This window comes from Corythoichthys intestinalis, chromosome 9 (genome assembly GCF_030265065.1).
Source record: "Corythoichthys intestinalis isolate RoL2023-P3 chromosome 9, ASM3026506v1, whole genome shotgun sequence".
Taxonomy (NCBI): Eukaryota; Metazoa; Chordata; class Actinopteri; order Syngnathiformes; family Syngnathidae; genus Corythoichthys; species Corythoichthys intestinalis.
Window position 1 is genome coordinate 9,179,872 of NC_080403.1, and position 14,891 is coordinate 9,194,762.

General features: G+C 39.2%; 1 protein-coding gene across 1 annotated transcript in view; it reads left to right on the top strand.

Annotated features, from left to right (window-relative positions):
• Positions 1-14,891, top strand: part of LOC130921611 (sodium- and chloride-dependent GABA transporter 2-like) — a 64,530-nt gene that overhangs the window by 7,586 nt on the left and 42,053 nt on the right. Inside the window, exons 2-5 of the mRNA XM_057845694.1 lie at positions 6,180-6,314; positions 6,395-6,535; positions 6,650-6,731; positions 8,486-8,618. Of these exons, the coding sequence (XP_057701677.1) occupies positions 6,180-6,314; positions 6,395-6,535; positions 6,650-6,731; positions 8,486-8,618 (491 nt within the window). The remainder of the gene's footprint in view (positions 1-6,179; positions 6,315-6,394; positions 6,536-6,649; positions 6,732-8,485; positions 8,619-14,891) is intronic.

Genomic DNA, 14,891 nt, shown 5'->3' on the forward strand with positions numbered 1-14,891 from the left:
GAATTTCAAATTGTCGCCTACTCCTCACGCATTGGCTACCAACTGTTATATGTGTGTCTATTTGGGAAACAAGCTAAATAGCTATAGAATTTGCCTCAGTTGAGTGTGACGAGAAGAGCCATCGTCCAATCATCAGCCATATAGTTTTTTGAAGGTTCTGTACATCCATCCACTGACCATTTATTTTATATATTATATATATATGGCGGAAAACACAGACACAGAAAAAGCAGTTTCAGCTCTTGCACACCTCCTTAAAATAAATTGCTGTATTATAAGCCAAAAGAAGTGTTGCATTTGATACAACAATACGTCTATATGGTGCCATAGCAGATTTATGGCGCATTAAATCCCTGAACTATTTTTAATTTGTCAGTTTTACCCTAGAAACCCCTGTTTACAGATGTCGCGCAACCGGTTTTATTTCAACCTAGCCATAAAAAGAAGGTAAGTAATCGTATTTGTTACTTGAAATGTCTGACATTTTTAGCTTAGAATCGTTGATGTCTAATAGTGAGTTTAAAAAAAAAGAATGACTTTAAAAAATTCTTCACTCGCATATTTTAAACTTTTAAACAAATTACGTCACAATGAAAAAAAGTGTCTGTAAAAAGTCACATTAATTGTATTTTTTTTCGTTACTGTCGCATTTTCCCCAATAATATAAAGCAAAATTGAAAAAAAAAAAAAAAAAAAAACATTTAAAAGGGGTAAATGTATGAAAAAGAACATCTCAACCACTCCTTGATGTCTGTGATTTCTGCATTGTGACCCTTGTTATATTACTATGTTTTACCCATGAAATCCCCTAAAAATTTGGCTGTGGCCATTCACATCTGTGTCTTGACACTCGGTGATACATGCCACACGGAGTTTTTGGATCGAAACAAGGGAAGTACGCGAAAATATCTCTTTAAAATCATGGCGTCTTTAATTCTGCTCTCGCGTGTTCTCATCTCCAGTTAGGGTTTTGCAGTTAAATTTTTTTTTTTTAATGCCCTCCTGTTCAAAATTTTTCTTCCCCCAGAAAATTGAGATTTTAAACTTTCCAATGATGTATCACACATGCATATAGGACAAATTTGAAATTTGGCCAAATTGGGCGTCTCAGAGCAGAACTTCAAGTTACCTGAGTGTTTTCCGCAATATATACTGTATATGGCAGAAAACACATACAAGACTGAAAAAGCAGTTAATGTTCTTGCACTCCTCTTTAAAAGAAACTGCTGTATTTCAAGCCAAAACAACTTATTTGATAGAACAATATGTCTATATGCTGCCATACCAGATTCATGGCGCATTAAGCCCCCAAATTATTTTTAATTTGTCCGTTTTACCCTGCAAACCCCCGTTTACAGACGTCGCGCAACCGCTTTTGTTTCAACCCAGCCATAAAACGAAGGTAATTAATGATATTTATTATTAAAAATGTCTGTTGCTTTTAGCTTAGAATCATTAATTGATGTCTCATACTCCATTAAAAAAAAAAAAAGACTTAAAAAAACTATTCACTCACATTTTCATTTCACTCAGTATTTCATTTTCATTGTGACATAATTTGTTTAAAAGTTTAAAATATGCTCCAAGACCGCAAAAGTCTCCTCTGCTGTTGACCCAAATGTTTTATCTGCTGACAAAGCACAATACCTGTTGGGTCTATGTTTGTTTTAGTTCAGTGCTCATGGTTCAGGGGAACACATCGTCAATGATATTGACTAATTGATTGTGATTGACTCAAATTATATTTATTTGAGAAAATAAATATGTGCACTTTATTTGAAGTCAAAACTGTTCTTGTCTTTGTTTTGTTCATTATAATAATGTTCATGTCGTCATGAAAATTCTGGTTAGGTAAATCAAAGGCAAATCAATGCTGAAACCACCACTAGTATTTTTGGCCTACAGGTGTTCAAAACCCATGTGAATATACATTTTAAAATTATATATATATATACATATATATATATTATCGGTTATCGTATCATATCTACCTTGAGAAGCAGGACGTTATCGGTATCGGTTTCAAAAAATGGATATCGTGCTCGTATAAAAAGACATTAAAAAAAAAAAAAAAAAAAAAAGACTTGTCAACAAAGCACATGGATTACTGGAACCATGTCCTATGGTCTGATGGGACGGACGGGCTTTCTTGTGTACCGTCATTAGGAAGAGGCTTCCTCCTGGGGTGACAGCCATGCGCACTAATTTAATGTATAGTGCAGTGTATGGTCTGAGCACTAACAGGCTGACCCCCCACCTCTTCAATCTCTGCAGCAATGCTGACAGCACTCCTGTAATGAGTCACATGACATTTTGGAGAGAAAATGACAAGCAGTACTCAATTTGGACATTTAGGGATGTACGTTTTTTCATAGGGGTGTACTCACTTTTGTTGCCGGGGGTTTATATATTAATGGCTATATTTTGAGTTATTCTGAGGGGAAAATAAATTAACTCTATTATATAAGCTGCACACAGACTACTTTTCATTGTGTCAAAGTGTCATTTTGTCAGTGGTGTCCCATGAAAGATATACTTAAATATCTGCAGAAACGCGAGGGGTGTACTCACTTTTGTGATACACTGTATATGGTGCTTCACATCAATGTCTTATTTTTCAGTCGGTTCTAACCAAAAACACATAAATTGCTTATTCATATTTGTAAATAGGGCGCAACCTACCATCATGAGATATGGATTAGTTATGAATCTACAAGCTACACGGTGCAATTCAGTTATGGACGCAACAGCCAAATGAACAATAAACAAAAAAATAATATTTACTCACCCTCTGCCTCTCCAAAGTGAAATGATGCCCTCCGACACTCTTTGACAATGCAAAAACTTACTTGCTCAGTGACAACATATTGTCCTCCTTCTCCAAAGACAAAGCAGCCACACCACACGCTGAAGTTGCCCCTTCACAATTCATAGCCCCACCTCACAAAGTGAGAATTCTGACTCCATAGTGCTGCTGAAATTTTAGTCTCAAACGTCTCACTTTAAATTCAGAATTCTGAGAATGAAATCCCAAGTCTGACATTGAAATCAGAATTCTGCAGATAAAGAATAAAGTCAGAATGTTGCTCACATTTTTATTTTTCCTTCAGTGGCTCTAATCCTCTTCCATAGTTAGTCAAGCAGAGAATGAGATTGCTGCGCGGCAGCCGACAGGGAAGCCAGACGCCTTTCCCGCCATTGCAGATGTCACATTCTGTTGCTGGTCAGATTTTGTTCTATTACAGAGGATTACTGTAGGAGCGTTCCCGACGTTGAACCTGCAGCCAATTCCAGTTCATCAACATCATAGTATCTAAACGCAGGCGAGCCAAGAGAAGGGTGCCAAGATATGAACTTGCTGGTCGCTATTCGAATTCTTGTACTTTTAGTTGCATAGTACAGTGGTGGCCAAAAGTATTGGCACCCCTGCAATTTTGTCAGATAATGCTCAATTTGTCCCAGAAAATGATTGCAAATATAAATGCTTTGGTAGAAATATCTTTATTTTGCTTGCAATGAAAAAACACAAAAGAGAATAAGAAAAAAAAAACAACTCATTATCATTTTACACAAAACTCCAAAAATGGGCCAGACAAAAGTATTAGCACACTCAGGCTAATACTTGGTAGCACAACAACAAAATCACTGCGAACAACCACTTCCGGTATCCATCAATGAGTTTCTTACAATGCTCTGCTGGAATGTTAGACCATTTTTCTTTGGCCAACTGCTCCAGGTCTCTGAGATTTGAAGGGTGTCTTCTCCAAAACTGCCATTTTCAGATCTCTTCGCAGGTGTTCTACGGGATTCAGGTCCGGACTCATTGCTGGCCACTTTAGAAGTCTCAAGTGCTTTCTCTCAAACCATTTTCAAGTGCTTTTTGAAGTGTGTTTTGGGTCATTGTCCTGCTGGAAGACCCATGACCTCTGAGGGAGACCCAGCTTTTTCACACTGGGCCCAAACTATGCTGCAAAATTTGTTGGTAATCTTTAGACTTAATGCCATGCACATGGTCAAGCAGTCCAATGCCAGAGGAAGCAAAGCAACCCCAAAATACCAGGGTACCTCCACCATATTTGACTGTGGGGACTGTGTTCTTTTCTTTGAAGGCCTCTTTTTTTTCCCTGTCAACTCTATGTTGATGTCTTCTCTCAAAAAGCTCCACTTTTGTCTCATCTGACCAGCGAACATTCTTCCAAAACGTTTTTGGCTTTCTCAGGTAAGTTTTTGCAAGATCCAGCCTTGCTTTTTTATGTCTCTGGGTCAGAAGTGGGGGTCTTCCTGGGTATCCTACTATAGAGTCCCTTTTCATTCAGATGCAGACGGATAGTACGGGTTGACACTGTTGTACCCTTGGACTGCTGGACAGCTTCAACTTGTTCGGATGTTATTCGAGGTTCTTTATCCACCATCCACACAATTTTTGTTGTTGAAATCTCTCGTCAATTTTCTTTTCCGTCCACATCTCGGGAGGCCAGCCACAGTGCCATTGGCTTTACACTTATTGATGATACTGCGCATGGTAGACACAAAACATTCAAGTCTTTGGGGATGGAATTGTAGCCTTGAGATTGCCCATGCTTCCTTACAATTTTGCTTCTCAAGTCCTAGGACAGTTCTTTGGTGTTCTTTCTTTTCTCCATGCTCAATGTGGTACACACAAGGACACAGGGCAGAGGCTGAGTCAACTTTAATCCATTTTAACAGGCTGCAAGTGTGATTTTGTTATTGCCACCACCTGTTATGTGCCACAGGTAAGTAAGATGTGCTGATAATTACACAAATTAGAGAAGCATCACATGATTTTTCAAAGGTTGCCAATACTTTTGTCCAGCCCATTTTTGAAGTTTTGTGTAAAATGATAATTGAAATAATTGAAAATGATATTTTTTTTCCCCCATTCTCTTTTGTGTTTTTTAATTGCAAACAAAATAAATGGAGATATTACTACTACCACTACTACTACATTTGTAAATGCAATCATTTTGTGGGAGAAACTGAGCATTATCTGACAGAATTGCAAGGCTGCCAATACTTTTGGCCAGCACTGTATTTGCTAGGTTGCCTTTTTTTCCTCATCCTCTACCTTGTGCAGGTTTTTGAGTGTATCGTAATTTTAAGAATTTAAGCCGCTACTTTCCCCCCTCATTTTGAATCCTGCGGCTTATAGTCTAGTGTGGCTTATTTGTTGACTTATTTGGGTTAATAGGTAATACTTTATTTGACAGTGGCATCATTAGACTGCCATAATACTGTCATAATTATGACAGGACACTATCATGGGTATTAATGAATGCTTATGACAGATGTCATTAGGTGTCATCTGGCAAGTGATGTCACTAACTTCATTTATGTCCAGCTCAGATCTTTTACATCCATTCAAAAGTGAGATAATTTGCCAGATGACACAAAATGACATCTGTCATAAGCATTCATTAATGCTTATGGCAGTGTCATGTCATAATTTTGATGGTCTTATGACAGTGTTATGGCGTCACTGTCAAATAAAGTGTTACCAAATACCATAGCGAGCAATTAATGAAACAACTGGAACAGTAATTGAAGAAAAAATTAGCACAGAACATGAATTTTGATTGTTATTTACATCTGTAGTGCTGCAATGCATGCTAGGAGGCATGTTGGACAACAACTGTGTTAACAGCAGGTGGCAGCAGAGGTTGATTGTCTCCCACAAGGGAGCAGTGATGGCTAAATGAAGCTTCTTAAAGCAATAAAGCTTTACAGCCAAAGGGATCCAAGCACCATGGTGGTTCATTTGGTCTTATGATGCCGCTGTCAAATACAATGTTACCGGTTAATATGTTTTTGGTGTAAATATCCCATACTACAGTTAGGACAGCTTCAGTTTATAGTCTAGTGCGGCTTATCTATGAACAAATGCCGTTTTTTTATCAAATTTGGTGGGTGGCGGCTTATAGTCAGTTGCGCATAATAGGCCGAAAATTACGGTTTTTGTTTTTGTTGTCTCATTTGTTGTCTACTTTGTTTCTGCATTTGCGGACCCTAACGGCAGGCAAGAAAAGTAACAGCAAAAATTACAGACGGGGCACCTGGTTTGAGAAGTTACTGCCTTGGAAGGGAGTTAGCAATGATAATTTGGTCATTTCTACCAGAAAATATGTTACATGAGCACAGATTCCTTGTATCTTGGCTTGCAGGAGCATTCTTCATTCCGTACATCCTATTCCTTGGGACCTGTGGTATCCCACTATTTGTTCTGGAGACAGCTCTTGGCCAATACACTAGTCAAGGTGGAATCATGTGCTGGAGGAAGATATGTCCCCTGTTTGAAGGTATTGATCTTTTTTCCCATCTAAAGAACATCACAGGAAAATACTAAAGAAATCATTTTACCATCAGTTGTTATTTTCAGGCATCGGGTACGCCAGTCAACTCATCCTTTTCTATGGATGCATCAGCTACATGGTTATATTAGCCTGGGCGTTTCTTTACCTGTTCTCTTCTTTCTCCAAAGAGATGCCATGGGCAACATGTGAGAACCCATGGAACACAGGTACATTCAGTAAATTGCATTCCAAGGAGAGAATCAAAAGTCTGCAGTGTTCTATCCTTTTACAGAGCTAGCCAAATTTGATTGTATGTACCTAACAATATTTTAATATTTTAGATGCATGCGTGGTGTTGAGCAATCATTCTGCCAATTGGACTTCCAATCCCAACATTTCATCATCTGTTGTAGAATTTTGGCGGTAAGTTTTTGGACTTTTTTTTAGTTCAATATTTAAAGAAGAATACAGCTCTGCAAGGGAGGTAGATTATAAGAGTGAAATCAAGAAACCCAGGATACTTATAGGATTTTCATTTAATTTCTCAGCAAGTATGTATATTACAAAGATATAGAGTCAATAGCCAGGTAAAAAAACAAAACAAAACAAAACAGGTAAAATAAAATATAGAAAAATATTATAATGAAAAGTATTCATTCATTTTCCAAACTGCTTGTCCTCATGGGGGCTATGGAGGTGCTGAAGCCAATCCCAGCTAACTATTGGCAGTAGGCAGGGTATACCCTGAATCAATTGCCATCCAATCGCAGGGCACAAAAAGACAAACAACCATTCGCATACACTCTCATACCTAGGGACAATTTAGAATCTTCGAGCATGTTTATGGGATGTGGGGGGGAAACCAGAGTACCCGGAGAAAACCCACGCAGGCATGGGAAGAAGGCCGGAGCTCGGATTGAACCCTTGATCTCAGAACTGTGAGGTGGACGTGCTAACCTCTTTGCCACCGTGCCGCCATTAATAATAAGTATGCATTTATTTATTTTATATGTATCTGGAGACATATACTGCATATGGCGGAAAACATGGACAAGGCTGAAAAAGGAAGTTTCTGCTCTTCCACCCCTCATTAAAATAAACTGCTGTATTTTAAGCCAAAACAACTGTTGTGTTAGGATAGAACAACATGTCTATATGCTGCCAAAGCAGTTTCATGGCGCATTAAGCCCCCAAACTATTTCTAATTTCTCCATTTTAACCTGGAGACCCCCGTTTACAGACACCGCGCAACCGCTTTTGTTTCAACCCAGCCATAAAAAGACGGTAAGTAATTATATTTATTATTCGATATGTCTGTCATTTTTAGCTTAGAATCATTAATTGATGTCTAATATTTAGTTAAAAAAATAAATAAATTATTCACTCTGATATTTTTAAACTTTTAAACAAATGACCTCACAATGAAAAAATTTGTGTCTGTAAATAAGTCATAAGATATCTACCTCATAACTATTGTTTAATTGTATTTTTTATTACTCTTGCATTTTCCCCAATATTTTAGATGATAATCAATCCATCCAAAGAAAAAAGTTTAAAAGGGTAAATATATGAAAAAGAAAATCTCAACCACTCCATGATGTCTGCGATTTCTGCATCGCAACCCTTGTTATATTTCCATTCCATAAAATCCCCAAAATGTCTGGCTGTGGCCATTTACAGCTGTGTATTGACACTCGGTAATACATACTATACAGAGTTTTTGGACCGAAACAAGGTAAGTACGCGATAATATCTTGTTAAAATCTCGGTGTCTTTGATTATGCTCTCTCATGCTCTCACCTCCAGTTAGGGTTTCGCTGTTTTAAAAAAATTCAAATTTTTTCTTTCCCTAGAAAACTGAGATTTTAAGCTTTCCAATGAGGTATCACACATGCATATTGGACAATTTTGAAATTTGGCCAAATTGGGGGTCTCAGAGCGGAATTTCATGTCACCTGAGTGTTTTCTGCCATACATATATATAATTACATTTCAGCATTCAAAGGAGAGGTCCAAGTGTGGTGTAGTTCATTCAGAAGCATGAACATTTCCATAAAGATTATCTACGCATCATAGTGTAGATAATGTAGCAGCAGTCTTAAAACAATATTCCCAATGAAAACGCTTTCACCCCCTTATTATTCTATTCCTGCTTAGTAGTTCATTGATGCTTACAGGCGACGCGTGCTGAACATATCTACTGGCATTGAGGACTTGGGGAACATCCAGTGGGAGCTTTCTTTGTGCCTCCTTCTTGCTTGGGTCATCTGCTACTTTTGTGTGTGGAAGGGAGTACGATCATCCGGGAAGGTAAGAACGATGGAACTATATCAAAGGTGAACTACGCGGAATTCCAAATTTTTCTACTACTTCATGAATAAGATAGGGGAAATGGAGTGTGTGATCTGGATAAAGTTTGTCATCTACAGTATGTGGTTTGTGATTTGATTGCAATCCCTTTTGTAAGTCAAAACATGCTGTAGACATGTAGACTTAAAATCGGTGACAGTGTGATGCCGCATCAAGCCTTGTTCAAGTACCGGGCTGTTTGACTCCCAGTATATGCCCATCCGTCTCAGGAGAGCTAGAGGCAAGTCATCTCACTACTAGGTGCCGTTATGGACGTAATTCAGGCCAGGGTTACCTCTTACACAAATGCTCATATGCCCACAACTCACCAGCATATTACAGAATTTGTATTTTTTTAAGGAACACTTATACAGTGGGGCAAATAAGTATTTAGTTAACCACTAATTGTGCAAGTTCTCTCATTTGAAAATATTAGAGAGGCCTGTAATTGTCAACATGGGTAAACCTCAACCATGAGAGACAGAATTTTGAGAAAAAAAAAAGAAAATCACATTGTTTGATTTTTAAACAATTTATTTGCAAATCATGGTGGAAAATAAGTATTTGGTCAATACCAAAAGTTAATCTAAATACTTTGTTATGCACACTTTGTTGGCAATAACGGAGGCCAAACGTTTTCTGTAACTCTTCGCAAGCTTTTCACACACTGGTGCTGGTATTTTGGCCCATTCCTCCATGCAGATCTCCTGTAGAGCAGTGATGTTTTGGGGCTGTCGTTGGGCAACACGGACTTTCAATTCCCTCCACAGATTTTTTATGGGGTTGAGATCTGGAGACTGACTAGGCTACTCCAGGACCTTGAAATGCTTCTTACGATGCCACTCCTTTGTTGCCCTGGCTGTGTGTTTGGGATCATTGTCATGCTGAAAGACCCAGCCACGTCTCCTCTTTAATGCCCTTGCTGATGGAAGGAGATTTTCACTCAAAATCTCTCGATACATGGCCACATTCATTCTTTCCTTTACACAGACAGTCGTCCGGGTCCCTTTGCAGAAAAACAGCCCCAAAGCATGATGTTTCCACCCCCATGCTTCACAGTGGGTATGGTTTTCTTCGGATGCAATTCGGTATTCTTTCTACTCCAAACACGAGAACCTGTGTTTCTACCAATAGTTCTATTTTGATTTCATCTGACCATAACACTTTCGCCCAGTCCTCTTCTGGATCATCCAAACGCTTTCTAGCGAACCGCAGACGGGCCTGGACGTGTACTTTCTTCAGCAGGAGGACACGTCTGGCAGTGCAGGATTTGAGTCCCTGGCAGCACATTGTGTTACTGGTAGTAGCCTTTGTTACTGTGGTCCCAGCTCTCTGTAGGTCATTCACTAGGTCCCCCCGTGTGGTTCTGGGATTTTTGCTCACCGTTCTTGTTATCATTTTGACGCTATGGGGTGAGTTCTTGCATGGAACCCCAGATCGAGGGAGATTATCAGTGGCCTTGTATGTCTTCCATTTTCTAATAATTGCTCCCACAATTGATTTCTTTACACCAAGCATTTTTCCTATTGCAGATTCAGTCTTCCCAGCCTGGAGCAGGTCTACAATTTTGTCTTTGGTGTCCTTCGACAGCTCTTTTGTCTTGGCCATAGTGGAGTTTGGAGTGTGACTGACTGAGATTGTGGACAGGTGTCTTTTATACCGATAATGAGTTAAAACAGGTGCCATTAAAGTAACGAGTGGAGCCTCGTTAGAAAAAGTTAGACCTCTTTGACAGCCAGAAATCTTGCTTGTTTGTAGATGACCAAATACTTATTTTCCACTTTAATTTGGAAATAAATTCTTTAAAAATCAAACAATGTGATTTTCTGTTTTTTTTTTTCCACATTCTGTCTCTCATGGTTGAGGTTTACCCATGCTGACAATTACAGGCCTCTCTAATCTTCTCAAGTAGGAGAACTTGCACAATTGGTGGTTGACTAAATACTTATTTGCCCCACTGTATGTGCACTAATAAAACGGTCTTATTCACATTATTTAAACACTCTTACACACACGCCTAAAACAATTTTTTAATACACACTACTGAAATGCTGTTATATACATACTACTACTCAACCACACTTACAATATACATACTACTGGTCAACCACACTTACAAACACAAGAGAAAAACACTTAATATTATTATCATTATTTTTAAACGACATTAATAAAGAGATTACACAGACACACACAAGAATGCAGTCACAAAAGGCTCTAGTTAGGCTGAGGAGCTTGACTGACAAAATATACAGTATACTCTATATACAGCACACTTAACTCATAGTATGAGTTGAGTATTGTATGTGAACACATACAGATAAAGATATCGAGCGGCTACGATGCCATTTTGCAAAACAGTACTCGAATGGCAATGTTGAAACACTGCCCTTCATTTGGGAATTTTGTTGAGTTGTGAGACATGAGTTTTGCAATTTCAAACAGAAAAATGTCCAAGAAATCGACTAGTGCCGTTATCCATTCATCCATCTGTTTACAGAATCGCTTATCCTGCTAATGTGGCGTAAAGCCAATGGCATCTGACTTTGAGCTAAAGGTGGACTACCCCCTGAACTGATCGCCAGTCAGTCATAGGGGCATATATAGAGACAGGCAACTATTTGCACTTACATTCACGGTGGCTGACTTGTTAGCAAAATGTCTCACAGTTCTGAGATCAAAGGTGCTCTGCCCTTCTTGTGTGGCGTTTGCATGTTCTCCCTGTGCCTGCTCTTATATTTTTCCCGGGTACTCTGGTATCTTTCCAAATCGCAAAATCATGCATAGGCTACTAGACTGATTAAACACTCCACATTGTTGATTAATTGCCTTGTGGCTGTGTGTGAAGTTTTTGTCCATATGGGTGCCCTGGCTAGCAACCAGTTCAGGGCGCATCCCGCCACGAGGCCGTAGTTAACAGGGATAGGCTTCTAAATCCCCGGGACCCTCATGAGAATAAGTGGTACAAATGGTGAATAAATTAATTTCAGTGTGTAATCCAAGTTCTTGTTTCGGTAACTAACCACAACCCGTGACCACAGGTGAGAGTACACTGTAAAAAACAACCTGTAGAATTTACTCAATAAAATTGCGGTAACAATTTATACTCAGTTTGATAGTGTAAAATTTAACTAATTTTACTCAGTAAATGTTACCTAAATGTATCAACAGTAATATACTCAAATAATTTGGGTAAGGTTTACTTAACCTTTTGAAACAGATTATAACACGTAGGACCTATTAAAATTGAGTATTATTTACTCATGATTGTAGCGCATTTTATTGTATAGTTCAATGAAGGTTTTTTTTTAATGAGTATTAATTAAAATATCAACTTACATTTAATAAATTGTCTGCACAATATGAATTGCATGGTCACATTTTTCCCTCATAGTACGAGTCTAAGTACAGTACAGTATTAACTAATGAATGAAGAACACGAGCAGGGGTCACCAACTCCGGTACTCGAGGGCGGTCTGCTTTCCACGTCTCCCTCCTCCAACACACTTAAATCAAATAAGCAGGATCATTATCAGGCTATCGGATAGCTTGTTGATGAGTTGTTCCTTAATACATATTGACTAATACGAGTTGTGGTTATTAATAGTTAAATTAATAATAAATAGTGGTTATTAATAGTCATTACTGAGTATTTACACGCCACAGTGGCAGCCTAGCGTCATTCAATGGAAAAAGTATCGCTAGCTTGCTGTTGCTGCTGGCTGTGTGCTCTGGGCAGGTTTAGGGAACTTCCAGTCAGGGACTGGGGGAGGGACGTGCAGCTCAATTATACTGAAGGGTGAAACATTAGACAATACTGTATGCCGTAATTTAAAGGTTAATTAGAAAATAAGGTTCAAATTAAGCCACATTATTACCAGCAACTCATGTTGCTAAGCTCTGAAGAGCATTGTTAGCTAGCTATCAGGAATGGCTGTCGAAACCCAGGAATAATATATACAAATATTTTTATCATAGGGGCTTATTAATCTAGCACGCAGCATACCAGGCTTGTTAATATTTTTGCATTGTCAATTTTAAAAGAAACAGTAAGTTCAAACGTACCTGCTAATGAAACGGTCGTCTTTTCAGTTTCAAAGAAGACGTGTTGGCGCATGCGCAGACTTGAGTATACACCTAATATTTTTGGGTAGAAATGATCTTGTTTGTTCAAATTGAAGTTTTTACTGATTAAAATTAGGCAAAGAGAGTTAATTTTTACCAATTTATTTCAGTTCAATTGCTTACCTAAATTATTTTGGTATAATTTATACTATTTATATGGATTATAATTACTACCCACCCCAAAAAATTTTTTATGGTGCAGAAACTCAAATCGACCGGGAAATAGAGAGCTATACCTTTCGGCTCAGCTCCATCTTCACCACAACGGACAGATACGGAGTTTGCATCACTGAAGACTCTGTACCGATGTGCCTGCCATTCTCCTTCACTCGTGAATAAGACCTCAAGATACTTAAACTACTTCATTTGGGGAAGGACCGGTCCCTGACCCAAAGAGGACAATTGGCCTTCTTCTGGCTGAGGACCATTGTCTCAGATTTAGAGGCGCTGATTCTCATTTCAACTGCTTCACATTTGACTGTGAACCTCTCCAGTGAGAGTTGAAGATTGAGGCCTGATGAAACCACGGATAGAATTCTGAGGTCACAACAATAAGATATTCTGTCTTTAAAAGTGTGAACAGGATCGGTGACAAAGGGCGGCCTTGGCGGGGTCTAACCCTCCAGGAAATAAATCTGAATTACTGCCGACAATGCAGACCAGAATCTGACACCGGTCGTACAGGGATTGATTTACCCCTATCGGTTGTTCCACTACAACATTCTCTCGGAGCACCCCACACAGGTCTCGCAGGGACACAGTCAAATGACTTTTCCAAATCCATAAGACACATATACAGTAGACCAGTTGGGTAAATTCTCATTCCCTCGAGTACCTTGCTGAGGGTGTAAAGCTGGTCCACTGTCCGGCGGCCAGGACGTAAACCACACTGGTACTCCTGAATCAGATTCAACTTTCTGGGCCTTCCTCTCCAGTACCCCTAAATAGACTTTATGAGGGAAGCTGAGGAGTGCGATTCCTACATTGTTGGAACACATGACCCTGGCCTGCCAATCCAAAAACACCATCTCCAATGTCCTTGGCTGTTCGTTTGATTAAATAATTTCTGATGCTCTCCAGTCTGATCACTCCTGAAGAGAACCTCAAAATCTTCATTTCTGCTACCTCCAATTCAGGTTCCTGTCTACTTTTCAGCAGCACAGTCTTCAATCTGTACATTATGGCTAGCCTCACACATGCCTTTGTCCTTCATCATAAGAGAGACTCTTCTGTCACATAAAACACCTGACACCCTCCTCCACTTGTTCCATCTTACTTGGATTCTTTTCTTTATCTCCATGCCACACTTAGCTTGCTCTAGACTGTCATTCACTACTTTGCTATTTCTCTCTCTTTGGCCTCATTATTTTTTATCCCAATCTATTCACAAATACTGTATTCTGTTTTATGTCAGCGAATCATTTTCTCCTTTCCGATGTACAGTATGTCGCTTTTTTCCACCTGCGCGTGCTTTGACTGCAGCCAACAAAGTCATCTGCAAATATTATGGTCCATGGTGATTTCAATCTTAACTTCATTTGTCAGCCTATTGATACCTACAGCAAACATGAAGTGGCTCAAAGCTGATCCAAGATGTAGTCCCACCTCCGCCTCGAACTCCTCCGTCACACCAGCAGCACATTGTACTTCTTTTCTACTGCCCTTGTACAACTCCTCTAATATTGTAACATATTTCTCTGCCAGTCCAGACTTCCCCATACTGTACAACTGTTCTCTCTGGGTATCATTTTGTAGGCCTTCTCCAGATCTACAAAATTCCGCACTAAGATCAGCCAGACTTGTGGATTCCCTCTGATTTCCTGGCCATTTTCTTTTGATTTTGCCGTGATATCAAGCAAGGAAGTGTTTGAGGTGTGGCCTACAGTGTTGTTAACAACGGCGTTAGAATATCACAGCGTTACTAACGGCGTTATTTTTTTCAGTAGTGAGTAATCTAATGAATTACTTTCCTCATCTTGGTAACACCGTTAGCGTTACTGAGGCGGGAAAGGCGTGCGTTACTATGCGTTACTATGTTGGTTGAATGACATGAGAAAAGTCTGAGAGAGAAGGACTCACGGAGACGAGAGAGCAGAGCAGGAGTGGGCA